The 15768-nt window shown below is 37.3% G+C and overlaps 1 protein-coding gene across 2 annotated transcripts in view; it reads right to left on the minus strand.

The window, feature by feature from the left end:
* Window positions 1-1220: 1220 nt before the first annotated feature.
* PALS1 (protein associated with LIN7 1, MAGUK p55 family member) overlaps window positions 1221-15768 on the minus strand; it is a 65795-nt gene continuing 51247 nt past the window's right edge. For both annotated transcript variants that reach the window (XM_077767136.1, XM_077767137.1), the window contains exons 9-14: window positions 15529-15600; window positions 15122-15193; window positions 12755-12922; window positions 12297-12499; window positions 10965-11075; window positions 1221-4010 (exon numbers count right to left, since the gene is read on the minus strand). In XM_077767136.1, the coding sequence (XP_077623262.1) occupies window positions 3834-4010; window positions 10965-11075; window positions 12297-12499; window positions 12755-12922; window positions 15122-15193; window positions 15529-15600 (803 nt within the window). In that variant the 3' untranslated portion in view covers window positions 1221-3833. The remainder of the gene's footprint in view (window positions 4011-10964; window positions 11076-12296; window positions 12500-12754; window positions 12923-15121; window positions 15194-15528; window positions 15601-15768) is intronic.

Consider the following 15768-nt stretch of genomic DNA (forward strand, 5'->3'; position numbering starts at 1 on the left):
CACTGTTTTAAGTGCTTTATTTATATTACCACAACAACCATAAAGAGATACCTTGTTATTTTAACCCCACCCCACTTTTCACAGAAGAAAATTGAGGCACAAGGAGCTTGAATAATTGGTCCCAGGTCAAAAAGCTAGAAAGTAGTGAAGGCAGTCTGCCCTCAGTGTTTTGATATTGTTAACCTCTATCCTTTCTTGCCTCCCCTAGATTTAAAACTTTAGGTAAAGGTAAGGTACAAGGCCTGTCCTGGAGGAGCTGAGTTTTAGGAAATCCTGTTACATTGGATCTGAGCTTTTATTCTGTAAGTAACTTCGGTAGTGATTGGAAAACCAGTGAGTGAGTTCCTGAGTCTTGAAAATGGGTAACATTGACCTGCTTACATTTAATCCTCCCACCACTGGAGTAAGGTGTAAATCCTGCCCTCTCCATTTTGCAGATGAAGAAACTGAAGTTTTGTCAGGGCAAATAGCAGAGCTGGATTGTAGGCATTTGCTCTTAAGCAGAACAAATGCCTCTTGAAAGGTACTTAGGGCCAGATTACTTAGTAGTTTTTCATTTAGAAAATTAGTGTTCACCTTAAAGCACTGAGGCTAGAGAAGAACCTAGATTTTTCCTGTGGCTTCTTAAAGCTGTTTTTTATTGGCCTTGGACAAATTTCCTATACAACTTCAGATGATTTTATAGTTTTAGCCTACTGATGATAGAAATTAAAACAATGAACAGTTTGTGTGGGGTGATGTGATCCATAGGGGAAGGGAATGATCAAAAATGGAAAGCCAGCTGGGTAGCAGGTATGTATGTCTGGCACTTCTTACTGGTAGATTTGCTTCCTTTGGGAGATCTAAAGTGGTTGGTAGAGTAGAAAAGGAAGAAATGAATGTTGTCTGTCTGAGGCTAGGTTGGGAGTTAACCATGTCCTCCAATCCTTGGCTGCATAAAAGTGGAATTTGCCCAAGTATTACAGAACTTTTTCCCTAGAAGATTTTTAAGTTCACAGTGTTAAACAACTATCTTTAGTTTTTTAAAACCAGGAGACAGAACCTACATCTGTACCAATAGGGGGCACTCCCCCCCCCCCATTAGAAAAATACGTGAAAACGTCCTTTACGTTTCACCCAGAAAATCCAACAAACCTAGTTTCTGGCAGAAACTTGAAGACTGGGTGGTTAAGTGAATTGAACTTGGACAGCAGAGGACATAAACACAACTTACTCCATGGTTTTATTTGAAATATAATTTTACTTTGTTTTTACAACAGGGTGCAGTATGACAACTCAAAATAAGAGTGCAGATACAAGATAAGAGTACAAAGAAGGATTAACGATAGATGTCAAGCAGGTTACCTTCTATTAAGGCTAAATCCCTGGTTTATATTTTCCATACACATTCACAAAATTACATTCAAATTATTCCTTATCAATACTTACTCCTTAGGTCATTAAGAAAAAAGAGAATCCAACATTAGTCTAAATAGTATTCTTTCCAGTTGTTCTGACTTACGAAAATTTAGCAAAGGAAATCATTCCTCTAAGAGGATAAGCCCTCCTCCACACTGGAGTCTCCAATCAGAACCACAAGGGACAGAAAATGAACTGTGGCCAGAGTGGTTGGACAACTGGGTGTACAGCAAGGCTTTTTAAGGAAGTCAGTAACAACTAAGTTCTCACTGTTTAAGGGGGGGTACTGTGTTGAATATCAACACAATACATCCTTGTCACTGGGTCTGAAAAAAGTTTGGGACATGAACATTTCTATCCCTCTCCCAGTGCTGCTAGCAAGAGAGCTATAATATAGGACTTCACTATGACATGGCATGTGCCTTGGTAGGAGATTTGCTTAAAAAGCACGTGGCCCTACAGCCTGCAGGCTTCAGGACTGGCACAAGAGCTACTTAAACTGCCATCATTTTAGACGTTAGGGCTGAAAACAGTTGCCAAATACGAAAAGCAGCTCACAAAACTCCACTGTCTACCACAGACTACGTTTCATTCCTTAGGAGAGAGTAAACTGGAAAACTGAAGAGAGTTAAGTGCTAATAGTCCTTGTTTTTCATTGCCTTAAGCTGGAGTGTTTCAGGCCTGAAAAATTGTATGTATGGCATTCCTTTCCTTAACCCAGGAATGTTACTTTCTTCCTAAGGAAAGGTTATCTTGAAAGTATTTCCACATAAGACACATTGCAGCCAACTTCAAGGCCATGCAAATTTGAACAGAAAACGGCAACATAAACTATCTACATTTGTTCAAATAAAATTACACAGAAATCAAATATATACACGACATCAAGAAAAACTCCTTAAGAACAACTGCTTATGTTAAATTAAGTGACAACTCATGTTATTCCAGTGTTTAGCTTTGGGAACAGGAACTGCTGTAGCTAAAGTCCTCATAAAAATAAAGACATTCACATTTGAGGTCATTTAACACACATCACACCATCCTTAAAGGCTTGAAAAGACTACAAAATAACTTTCCATGCCAATTACAGAAGTTAAAATTTAAAGCTACAGCTATACAGACAGTATGAAAATCCCATTAGCTTAAACATTTACCATGTAGCAAGCTGCTGCATTCTGGTCATAAGAGGCAGAAGGTGATAGGATAAAAACCTGTTTCTATATGCTTAACTACCCCTGCCCCCCAACGTTCTTTTCCTACAATGTTCAAATGACTTTCAGGTCATCCTTTCCTTGTGATCTCAAAGTCAATTGTTCTAGCATTCCCCTTGGATAGGATTTTATTCCAATGCTGAATGTGATCAATAACCATTTGTCAATCTACTAAATATTAGTATACAGTACAGCAGCTATATTCATCATAGAATTCCAGTTTATTTCCTATGTGGCATAGTCCTCAAATTCTACTGTGCTCATATATAAAAATGCAAAAACTGTCAAACGTGCTATGCCTTCTCATGTATATAAAAAACTATCTGCATCATGAGGAAGAAACTTGTCAACAGTTTATGACCATCTGCCATTCCTAAGAGTGTAACTTCTACATTCTATTGTACTATAGAGATCGGAGAAAGCAAAGTTATAGAAGCACTTGTGACAATTTTAAAAAGATCAGCATATGCTGTATAGGTTTAACTAGATCAGAATGTTGAGTGTGCAGTGAAATCTGATCCACAAAGTCTGAGCTAAAAAACTGATGTTTCTAATGGAATGTTTTAAGAATTAAAAGACACAAATTAATTCAAGCCCAGCAGAGTAGCTTGAGACCAAAGTGGCACCATTTTTTTACTTTTCAGGAAATAACTTTTTTAAAAAGTAATTTCTACACCTAGCATGGCACTCCAGAGTTCAAGAGTCTCCTGCTCCACCAACTGAGCCAGCCAGGCGCCCCCAGGAAACTTATTTCTGATGACAAAACCAGCCTTCTAACCAAATACTGTCCTGCCTGGTACACAGCAGCACAGTCCCCATCCCCTCAATTCCCATGAAGCCTTTTAACTATTAAATAGCATCAATATTTATGTGAGACATGGGTATAGTCACACAATATTTTTCACGGAAATAAGGCCAGGCAGAAAAGATTTAGGTAGGTGAAAACAGAATTAAAGTTTTTACATGGATAGAATGGAACTAGTCTGTTGAAAGCTTCCATTTAGAATCCCCAAAGGAGGCAAGAACCTCAGAAGCCATGTATACAGAATAAAGACTGCTATGCACAAATTGCCTAAGGGAATTTTCTTCTCCCTAGTTTGAGATCAAAGAACAGCCTTTTTGGCCTTCCACCTATACTCAGGGTCTTGCTGAAGTATCAAGGCTATCTTCCTAGTGGCAGGCTGCCAGATCAGGTCCAATCATGCCTCAGAATGGATGTTTCCCTCACCTGAGCCAAGTGGATGGCACCCACTGAGGTTCAGTATCCAGTTTGTTAATTAACCTAAGCAACTCTTGATAGGCTTTATCAAGATCTGAATTCACAATTGCCGTGTCAAAGTAGTGCCCATTGTTCTGCTCCATCTCTCTAGTCTTCTCAATGATTTCTCTCAATTCTTCAGGCTGTAAAGAGAAGACAAAAACTGAGGTAATTCCATTCATTACCATAATATATGATAAGTCAGAGATGGCTCCAGAACAAAAAATGTCTTTCTATTTGCCTGCTGTCTCTCAATATATGCAACCTCAGGAGCTCCTCAACCCTGTCTCGGCCTCAGTGATTTCCTTTGCTCTGGCATCTTCAGGACTCCTACTGAATCATTTGGAACTCAACACAACCTGTTTATACTGCTGAGATTTTCATATATTTGTCTTACTAGACTAGAGGCTTTAAGAGCAAAGACTGTTACTGTGAATTGCCTAGACATTCATTTTCAAGCACTTTAGGGCATTATAAACTTTCCCTAAAGAATAACATCTTCTGTAATACAGACTGAACCCTTCCAAGTTGAAGCAAGGGTGGTAGGACCCAAAATGCCATCTACTCTTGGCTTTATAAAGAGCCACTGCCCTTTATATCTGTTAGGCAGGGTAAATAAAAATCAAGAGAAAAGAAAAGGATCAAGAGAATGGGTATCTTTCTATGAAAACATCGTTGGTCAACTCAAGATCTAATAATTCTATTTGGGGGAATTACTTGCCTTTAAACTGCGTCTCTATTTTCAGAACACAAAGGAGGTCTTTAAAGATGCAAAAAAAAAAAAAAAAAGTATCCTAAGAAGAGTTTCAGAAATGATACAGAGTAGACTACTTTAAATTACTGGGTAAAGGAAACAGCTGTGTCATATAGATGAGCCTTAGAGATAAGGCTAGGTGCAAAATTTACTGGGAACCCTCTGGATTACCAGGCACATGTGTTCCTGGTAAACTGCCCACATCACCCTTGTCAATGAAGAGAACTAATTAAAAAGTCCAAATAAAAGTCACACACCAATACTATACTGGAGTCACAGTGCAAAACAACTATCATTCAACCGGTTGAACTTCTGTAATAGCAGGAAAACATTTAAAATATGACAGCTCTGGCTTGTCCAGTTTCTTGTGTGGCTCTCAACTTTCATTCTGGAATGTTGTGCATCTGGCTGTGGTACATAGAATCCTTTGTTTCCTAGGGGATTCTACTACATTATAACAAAATACACTGTAAGATTCTTGCTAAAACTTCTGTCTCCTCAAATCTGTATATTATTAAAAGAATATTCCAGAACTCAAAATAGAACCTAAATTTTGTGGTGCTAGAGTTGAAATGTAAAACCGTACATCTTATGAAGTTTCACAAACAATCCATCTAGTTATCAAATTTAAGGCATTATTTTGTCCGTTGCCACAGTGGCATCTACCATTTATTTGGTACTCACCTTTTAATTTCCTCTTATTTTTCAAGTTACAATTCATAACTAAGATGAAACAAAATGTTTTCATCCCAAAGTTTTGGGCTAAAAAAATCTGTCTATAGGCAGAATTGACTACAACAGTTCATAGGAGTTTACCACTCTCAGACCCCCATTCTAGCAGGGATTAAAAGTACAGTCAGATTAACTGATTGTTTACATTCTGTATCCAGGGAGGAACAGCATCAATTTCCTGACTAGCCCATGAGGACTTGTTTTTGCTTAGTACTTCTATCGTATGAGTGATAAAAAGCGCCACTGGAAGTACCAAATGAGATAAAACAAGTGAAAGGCAATCAGATACACCACCCTATACATTCTAGCCAGTGTCAAATTCACAATGAAACATGCACCCAGACAGAACTGATACTGGGTTATAATATAAGGCTCAAAACATTTTTGAAAGATTGACATCTTATAGACGATGTTCTTGGACCATAATGGAATTATAAATCAATAAAGTATTTTTTTAAATCTCCAAATAGGTGGAAATTACATACTTCTAAATAACCCATGTGTTAAAGAAGGACAAAGGGAATTAGAAAATGTTTCTAACAAGATGATAATGAAAAACCACCTCAAAATTTGTGGGATGCCACTAAGGAACTGCTTAAAGGGAAATTTATAACTCGGTATTAGAAAAGAGGAAAGACTTTAAAATCTAAGTTCTCTTCAGAAAATTAGAGCAAGTGCAAATTAAAGCCAAAGTATATATTAATGAAATAAGAGACAAACAATAAAGAAAATTAACAAAGACAAAAGGCCTCTGAGTCTGTTCATCTTTTCAATTTCACAGAAACATCTGCTGGGATTTTTCTTTTTCCTAATTTTTTTTTTTCTGAGAGAGAGAGAGAGAGAGAGAGAGAGAGCGTGTGAGAGAAACAGCATGAGCGGGGGAGGATCAGAGACAGAGGGAGACACAGAATCCGGAACAGGCTCCAGGCTCTGAGCTGGCTGTCAGCACAGAGCCCGACACGGGGTTCGAACCCACGAACAGTGAGATCATGAGCTGAGCTGAAGTTGGACGCTTAACCGACTGAGTCACCCAGGTGCCCTGGGATTTTTTTTTTTTTTTGATAACATTTCTTGAGAGAGAATTCATTTATAATTCACCCATTTTAAAATGAATGATTCATGGGCCGCCTGGGTGGGTTTAGTCGGTTAAGCTTCCAACTTTCGCTTAGGTCATGATCTCGCGGTTCGTGGGTTCGAGCCCCGCGTTGGGCTCTGTGCTGACTGCCAGCTCAGAGCCTGGAGCCTATTTCAGAGTCTGTGTCTCCCTCTTCTCTGACGCTCCCCTGCTCACGCTGTCTCTCTCTCTCTCCTAGAAATAAATAAAACATTTAAAAAAATAAAATAAAATGAATGATTCAATCATTTTAGTATAGAGTTGTGCAATCAACACCACAATTTTGGAATATTTTCATCACCCTCCCACCCCAGCCAAAAAACCCAAGCCCCTAGGCAGCCACTCTCCATTTTCTCCCAACCCCCAGCCCTAGGCAACCACTAATCTACTTTAGGTCTCTTATCGGTTTGCCTATTCTGGACATCCATAAAATGGAATCATACAATATATGGTCTTTTGTGACTGGCTGGTGTTCGAGGTTCATCCATGCTGTACCATATGGGCAGGAATACTTCATTCCTTTTTCTGACTTTTGAAACTTCTAATAAAGCTGCAGTAATCAAGATAGGTGATTAAATACAGCATGGAGTCCAGAAGTAATCCCCACTACATATTTGGCCAGGTCATTTTTTTTTTTTAAACGTGCCAATTTAATTCAGTAAAAGGATAGTCTTTTTCAAGAAATGATGGTAGAGCAATTGAATATCCACATGTGATAAAAAAAATAAAAAGCACCAAACCAACAGCACCCTTACTTCACTCTAAAAGACAAGTTTGAGAGATTGTAGCCATAAAAGCCAAATGCAGGAAAGCTTTCATGAGAAAACAGGATAAAATCTTTATCATCTTGGCAGTAGGCAAAATTTTTTTAGATAGTAAACAAAAATCATTAACCAAAAGAAAAATGAAGAAGTGTGCTTCTTTAAAATTAAACACTTCTGATCTTCAAAAAAATCATTAAAAAAAAATTTTGAGAAAGTATATAAAAAATTTTTACAATTCAATAAAACAACCCAAAAGAATACAAAACTACATGAAAAGATACTACCATTAGTCATCAGGAAAATGCAAAAGAAAACCTTAACAGTAACACTTCACATCTGTTAGAATGGCAAAAATTGTTGACAAACCAACAAAAAGCAAAAGCTGGTAAGGATGTAGAGCAAATGGAACCAAAGTGGGAGCAAGTGGAACCAAACTGTTGTAAAATACACAACAGTATTATATACAGCTTTATACAGTTAAAATATACACTCACCATTTGATCCAGCAATTCAGAAGAAATGAAAACATACATGTCCACCAAAAGACTATGAATATTTCGAGCTGCTTTGATCACACCAGCTCAAAATTGGAAACAACCCAAATAGTTTTTAACTGATGAATGAACCAATTGTGATGTATTTAGCTCATGGTATATACCACTCAGCAATATGAAAAGTATGAACTGCTGTTAGATGCAACACTGATAAATCTTAAAAACACTAATCTAGTCAAAAGCCAGATGCAAACTTAAATACACTCTATTGTTTTATTTAAATAAACTGCTAGAACAGACAAATTTACAGTCACAGAAAGCAAGTTAGGGGTTGCCTAGGGAAGAATGGAGGGGTATTAACTTCAAAGAAGCATGGGGGCACCTGGGTGGCTCAGCTGGTTAGCATCCGACTCTTGATTTTGGCTCAGGTCATAATCTTGTGGTTGTGGGATCAAGCCCCATGTTGGGCTCCATGCTGAGTATGGAGCCTGCTTGAGAGTCTGTCTCTCTCCCACCCTCTTCTCTCAAAATAAACTTTTTAAAACTTATACAAAGAAGCATGAGAGAATTTTCTAGAATGATGAAAATGTTCTAAATCTTGACTGGAATGGCAGTGACAAAGCTATATATTTTGCTAAAACTCACTGAATTATACAGGTAAAATATATAAAATAATTTCAATAAAGATAACTTTAAAAAATTAGAAATTTCTCATTAGAAAATCAAGCATATTGTAAACTGTTAAAACATTTTGGTCCTGATTAAGCTCTTTATTTAAAAATGTGTATAGTTGATATCTTTCTAGATCTTACTCAATTTGGGATAGCTAATTCAAAATAAATAATAGGATAAATAATCCTATGAGAGCACTACCAGATCACCAACCCAAAGAAGGTTGCCTAACATGTTCTGGAATGGAATATAGCCCTTGGCACGATACTGAATCCTTGGAGAAAGAAAAACTAACAAAAGAGTTAAGTGTGCATGTTAGAAAACTGAAAAACTAGGCTGAACAAGTAGGCTGAAGTCCACTCTGGTCATTAATATCCATCCTTCTCCTGAAACAACCATGGTCTACCAAAGTAGTTATTGGGAACTAAGTTTCACAGAGTATTAGTTTTGTTTTCTTTACTGTGATTCCCCTCAAGAATAGCCAGTGACCATGTCTCATTTTTTTAGGTATCATCCCAAGTGCTAAGAACAGCAGATACTTTGACTCTATTAATTCATGAACTTAAAAATTTTGCTGCAAAAAATGAAAAAGGGGTGAAACACTTTTTTTTTTGGTAATGTTTTATTTATTTTTGAGAGAGAGAAAGCATGAGCAGGGGAGGGTCAGAGAAAGAGGGAGACACAGAATCTGAAGACAGGCTCCAGGCTCTGAGCTAGCTGTCAGCACAGATCCACGAACCGTGAGATATGACCTGAACTGAAGTCGGGCGCTTAACCGACTGAGCCAGCCAGGCGCCCTGGTGAAACACTACTTTAACCAGACAGCCTACTTAGCCTAAACAAAAAAACCAGAATTGTGCTCATCAGGGAGGATGAGAAAGTCCTTGATTGTCTATAGCCTAAGACACTGAAAAATAATGACCTTCACATATAGACTGAATAAAAAACATAACTAGACCAAGAATGGGAAAAGATATTGGGGAGGAAGAAAGAGGGCTAGTGAGTATGGTATAGATAGCCAAGAATCACAGGAAAGTGATTTTTTAAGGAAGGATTTTTTAAGGAATGACTTTTAAGGAAGGATCTTATAAAGAAGTGTGATGTTGTATTTATGGTTTTTGGTTTTTGTTTTTATTAGAGAGAGAGAGCACAAGTGAGTGAAGGGCAGAGAGCAGGGGGAGAATCCCACAAGAGGCAGAGACAGAGAGAGCACGTGCACAGTGGGGCTCACCTGGGACTTGTGTTTTTTTACCTGAATCGGGACACGAGCTCACACGATGTGGGACTCACACTCACCTATGAGATCATGACCTGAGCTCAAGTCATATGCTTAACGACTGAGCCACCCGAGTATCCTGTTTATGGTTTTTAAGGGGATTTAGAGAGAGCAAATGAAATAAGGAGACCTAAATGATTCCTCTGTAAAACAGAAATATTTATGAAATCCGGGATGCCTGGGTGGCTTATTAAGCGTTTGACTTTGGCTCAGGTCTTGATCTCATGGTTCCTGAATGTGAGCCCTCCATCAGGCTCTCTACTGTCAGCACAAAGCCCGCTTCAGATCCTTTGTGCCCCTTCTCTTTGCCCTTCTCCCACTCACACGCCCTCTCAAAAATAAATAAGCATTTAAAAAAGGGAGTGGTGGTGCCTGAGTGGCTTAGCTGGTTAAGCATCCAACTCTTGGTTTCAGCTCAAGTCATGATCTCACAACTTGTGGGTTTGAGCCCTGTGTCAGGCTCTGAGATGGCAGGGTAGGATCTGCTTGGGATTCTGTCTCCCTCTCTCTCTCTCTCTCTGACCCTCTGCCCGCGTGCTTGCTTGTTTTCTCTCTCAGAAGTAAACATTTAAAAAATAGAAAATTAGGAAATTTTTTTTAAATCAACAAAACAAGGAAAAGTATTTGTTACTTTAATATAGTAAGTCACTTGACAGTTTTCATTTCAGACATGTAAGTAAAGTCAATGCTTTCTGATTAATATATCAGTATAATTTTATTAATAATGTTTAATAAAATGTGAACTACTTCAATCATGTCCAGCATCTAAAATAATTAAAATTTTTTTTTTTCCATTTCAGGTCATTTGAGAAGACCAAAGGGAGAAGACAAATAGAACATAAATTTCAATGAGAAAAAAGAGAGAAAAGAAGAAAAAATCAAGAGCACCCAACTCTGGCTTCACACATACACAGAGTACCTGCAGAGAAAAGTAGGTAATCCTTAAGAATCTGCTGAGAACTTTTTTCTTTGGAGGTAGAAAGCAGGGAGGTCACATAACCTCTATTGGAAATAACACAGACCCATGTTAACAAAGAAGGAATGCCAAAGGTAACCATACATTTGGGGTAACAACAGGGAATGTGTGGAGAACAAGGGAAGCCCCCTGCATTGGAGAGCTACCACAGTCCAGCCAGAAGCAATGACAGCAATTTTGGGGAAAGTGACAAGGCCCAAAGAATAATGGATTTGAAAGCTCAAGCTGATGTAGCTTTTAAGCACTTGTAACATATTAGGTCATGACTCTCATGTTTACTTTCAGTGGAACAGTACAAGACTATAATAACTTTACCTTTGGATTCTTGCCCTCCTTGGCCAATAATGCACGAAGTCTCTCTTGTGAAGGGGGTGCAATGAAAATAATATATGGTTTCAAGTCTGAATTCCGGAGAGTCTTCAATGACTATTAAAAAAAGATATTTTGGATCTTTATAATAATCTTCATTTATTTGCTTCCCAGTAATATAAGTCGAATAACATCATTAAAAAAAAAAATTGCCTATGAATGTTTCCAAACATCTATGTAAGAAACAATTCACAGTATTTTAAGATCCTACCATTCACTGTAAGAATATATTATGTACCTATGTAACACACACAATTAGCTTGCCTTGTTTATATAATGAAATAAAAATAAATGACATTGAAGGTATACAACTATGTAATGCTGAAATATCCTCTAATAAGATCACATACAGATTATAAATAACCATATTCAAATTCTATTTTGGAGGAAGTAGAAATAAGCAGTAATGCTAGATGGTGCTAGGATCTAAATGGAAGCAGAACAGAAAGAAAAACTTCACACACATATACAAAAGGAAGTTCTGGAAAAGTTCACCCGAAAAAAACAGATTGTCTGAATTAAGGAGATTGTGGTTTCCACCCTGCCTTAGTCACTGCATGACTGTGTGTTCCTAAACTGAAGAACACTATCAAAACAGGGATTACAGGAACATGCTTTTTTAACATTATTAAGACAATCTGCTTAACTACTCTAGGTTCTTTGATAAATGTTTTCACCCAAATAACAAAGAATTCTGAAGACATTTAGTAAAAGCATTTATACTTTTTAAAAAATGTTTTTAGGGGCACCTGGGTGGCTTAGTCAGTTAAGCATCCGACTTTCGCTTAGGTCATGATCTCGCGGTTCTTGGGTTCGAGCCCCGCGTCGGGCTCTGTGCTGACTGCCAGCTCAGAGCCTGGAGCCTATTTCAGAGTCTGTACCTCCCTCTCTCTCTGACCCTCCCCTGCTCACGCTGTCTCTCTCTCTCCTAGAAATAAAAATATTTAAAAAAAATGTTTTCAATGTTCATGTATTTTTGACAGAGAGAGACAGAGACGAGTGTGAGCAGGGAAGGGGCAGAGAGAGAGGGGGACACAGAATCCGAAGCAGCTCCAGGCTCTGAGCTGTCAGCAGAGCCTGATGTGGGGCTTGAACCCAAGAACTGCAAGATCATTATCAGCCAAAGTCGGATGCTTAACTGACTGAGCCACCCAGGTGCCCCGCATTTATACTTTTCTTAAATCAAATGTTTATAACTGAAACAGTAGAGACTAAGCTCTTTTGTCAACTAAAAAAACAGAGGATCAATGGAAAAAATACTATGAGAACTTTATTTACCTGTGTACGAAGACTTAAAAGACATATTTTGCCAGAGTTGATCACTTGCCGTACAGAATCTATGCTGGTTCCATATAGATTCTTCTCAAATTCACCATGTTCAATGAACTTTCCAGCTGCTATGTCTGCCTCAAATGCTTGCCGTGAAACAAAGTGGTAATCTCTACCAGCTACTTCGTGGTCTCGCCTACTCCGAGTTGTATCTAGGCAAACAAAATCAGGTAAAAATAACAGGCATGGATCAGAATAAGGATGGTGGATAATTCTGCTAGTCAAGAAAACTTTTAATTTTGTAATACAGAGGAAATGTAAAATGATGAACTGAGGAAATGTTAAGAGCCCCTGTGTTTAACACTGGTTTTATTTCTAGACTGACAAATGAACAAAATTTTCCCTCCAGTTACATTCAAGATAAAAAATTGAAAAGCACAGGAAAATGAGAATGCATCCAAACTTACGAGGAACTGCAGATGCAAAGCGGTCTTTTTCTTTGTTCATGAGCCTCTGACGCAATTCATTCTGGCCACAGTTCTGTGGACCAATCAAAATGATAGGTCTTTTCCTATTTGCTGGCTGATGATAAAGTGACATTTCCTCATAAGTTAAGATCTCTTCATTGTCATAATCTTTGAAAAAGAAACAATTAAGTCCTTCAGATAGAATTATTGCCATGTAATAAAGATATACTCAAAATTTCCAAATAATTGGAAAGAAGCACAATTTATTATCATTAAAAATTCTTAACTTTTTGGATCAGTAATAACTGGGTAGGATTATATGAATATTTTCCAATGTCAATACATACTTCCCAGGATACTATGAAAATAAATCAGACAAATATTGATCCCTCTGGAAGTGTTTACTGCTGCTTTTGCTTCATAGTTTGAGTATTTTAATACAATATAACTACACTGCTTCTTATGTAAAATAGCTAGTTTGCAACCAATACTTTGTCAGAGGGTAGGGCGCCAGGAGATAAACTAATGAGAATACTGTCATTTTTGTAAAATGGAGATAATAATACTTCACTTAGAGGGTTGGTGTAAGGATCAGACACAATATATATGCTGAGCACAATACCTGCCACTGACAAACATTTACAAAGAGCAGCTACAAACTAGTGTTATCAGAGAAAGAAAGAATACTTTTCTGTGATTATATAACTTGAAATCAGGTCTTATCTGTGCTATTCAAACTTGGAATACTAGCTTGAGGTCACGATTCAAGACGTATAAATTGTGAAAGGTGGGGTAACATTCCCAGAGCCCATAATCCAGATGAAATCAGAGCCGTCAAGGGGTAAGAACAAAGACAGAGGTCTAGCAGCCTGCCATCTTCTCATTCCTATTACTTCCCCTAATGGGGAAAGAACATCAGATATACAGTCACACTCAGCTGTAAGTTCCACGGGGGTAGGCAATCATTTTAGTCTTGCCACTGCTTTGCACAGAATGCAGAACAGGAACTCAAACTGTCCTTGTCTAAATTTGAGCTCAACTATATATGCTATAAGAACTTTATGCAGATCTTTAATATCTGAATTTCAGTTTGTTAATCTGTAATCTCAAGGAATTTATTGTGAGCCCTAAATGGATCAGGTATCTAAAGCATATAGTGACTGGCCCTGGAATAGAATGGTTGATAAATGATAATTACAGAAATGTAATTCCTGCATTTCCCCAAATATTTTACCCTCTGAAAATTCTGAGTTCTTCCTTCTAACATGTACAATGACTGTGGCAGCATTTTTATTTATAAAGACTTAGTTTATAGATCTGTAAACTTCAGATTTGCAGGTTTTCTATAACTATAATAGCTATTAGAGCTGAACCAATTTAATTTAGTGTGTTTCAAAAGATGCAGAAACATATATTAATCACTTACCCAAGTACAAAGCAAAGGGTTAAAAATTCAGTAAATCTTAGTTACACAGTGTTTTAATTAGTATTAGGATGTTTATTTTGGAAAAAACTTTATATCAAAGTAGACTGAGTTTCAGATTTAAATGGAATTTTTCAATAATCTATAGCATTTTATTTTTGTGTTTAATTTATACTGCCTAAAAAAACCCCTCAAGATATTGAGAGAATAATAAGCCTTATAAATAGTGTAAGAAGTAAAGGAGTGCCTCTGCTTTATTATTTGGCTTGCTTCTGACATGAACCAAAGCAGGGGTAGAAAATTCTAATGCACATAAGGACCAATGAAAAAGGTAATGAAAAGCAGTAAATTAGGCTGGGTTTATAAAAACTGGATGTGGTGGTAACTGCTGAACTAAGGTAGTAGGTGCCTAACAGAGAGGCAATAGCCATCACTAAGGTCCAGCACACTGCTGTCACTTGGGAACACAAACCCTTCCTAAAGCCTTTGATTTGAAGAGAAGTTACACCTAAATTTTTTTTTAATCTTAGTAATAAAACAAAACAACTCTCCTTTGTGCCTGACTCAGCCAATAGGTAGCAGGCTCTGTGGAGGGCTGTCGTGGTGACATGGGTTACTGTAAACAAAATACTCATTTGGAGGCATGTATTAATTTTGCAAATAATTTAAGTAGGAAAAATAGGAATCTATCAGTAAAACACTACACAATGCTAAACTGTACTTTTTTATGCCAGTTTTTCTCTAAACTCAAAACACTGCATTTCTCATAGGATTCCAAAAGAAAAGAATTTCTGCTAAATGGCTTTCTTAAGCACATGTTACATTAAGAAGCAAAATAGGACTATTAGTATAACTCCCTCAAAACAGCAGTTTAATTTCTTTCAAGTGTTAGATATAGGCCTCTTTCAGATGTAAATTCAGCTAGATCTTAGAGTAGAACTCACCATCATTTTTATTGGCATTATATAAAACCTTTTTTCTTTTCTTTTTATTCTTCTTTGCACACCATAGTTTTCCTGTTGAACAATAAGAAACAATTATAAATGTGGTATTTGTTTCCTTGAACTAAGCTATATATTTCAAATTGAGAAACTCAAATAGTTTTCTATTTATATTTATAAACACATATTACATTGTTCATAAAACAATTTCTCAGAGAAATAGTTACAATTTTCCATTGGTCTCCCCTCACACTCTTTAATACTTAAATCTAAGATAATCAGTTTTGCCACTCATAATACTCTACCATGAATACACTTTCTTGACAGTTCTAACTGACGCGTACATTTTAACACAGTTCCAGATGGAGACCCAAGAAACCTCTCATTAATGTCAAATATAAATGTCCAACCTGATTTTTCTGGCTCCTTATCTTCCTCTATCGTTTGCTTCATGGCCTCCCTTTGCTGCTGAAAGCTTTTCCCTTAGTACCAGAAAGAAGAAAAGACAGTAAAATTTAAGACAAAAGAAGTTTTTGTTTTTTAATCAAGGAGAAGACACCAGAAGTAACTCTTCACTTATATTCCCTTTTAGGGGTACCTGGGAGGCTCAGTCAGTTAGGCGTCCAATTTCGACTCAGGTTATGATCTCT

The sequence above is a fragment of the Crocuta crocuta genome, unplaced genomic scaffold, assembly GCF_008692635.1.
Source record: "Crocuta crocuta isolate KB4526 unplaced genomic scaffold, BGI_CrCroc_1.0 scaffold55, whole genome shotgun sequence".
NCBI lineage: Eukaryota > Metazoa > Chordata > Mammalia > Carnivora > Hyaenidae > Crocuta > Crocuta crocuta.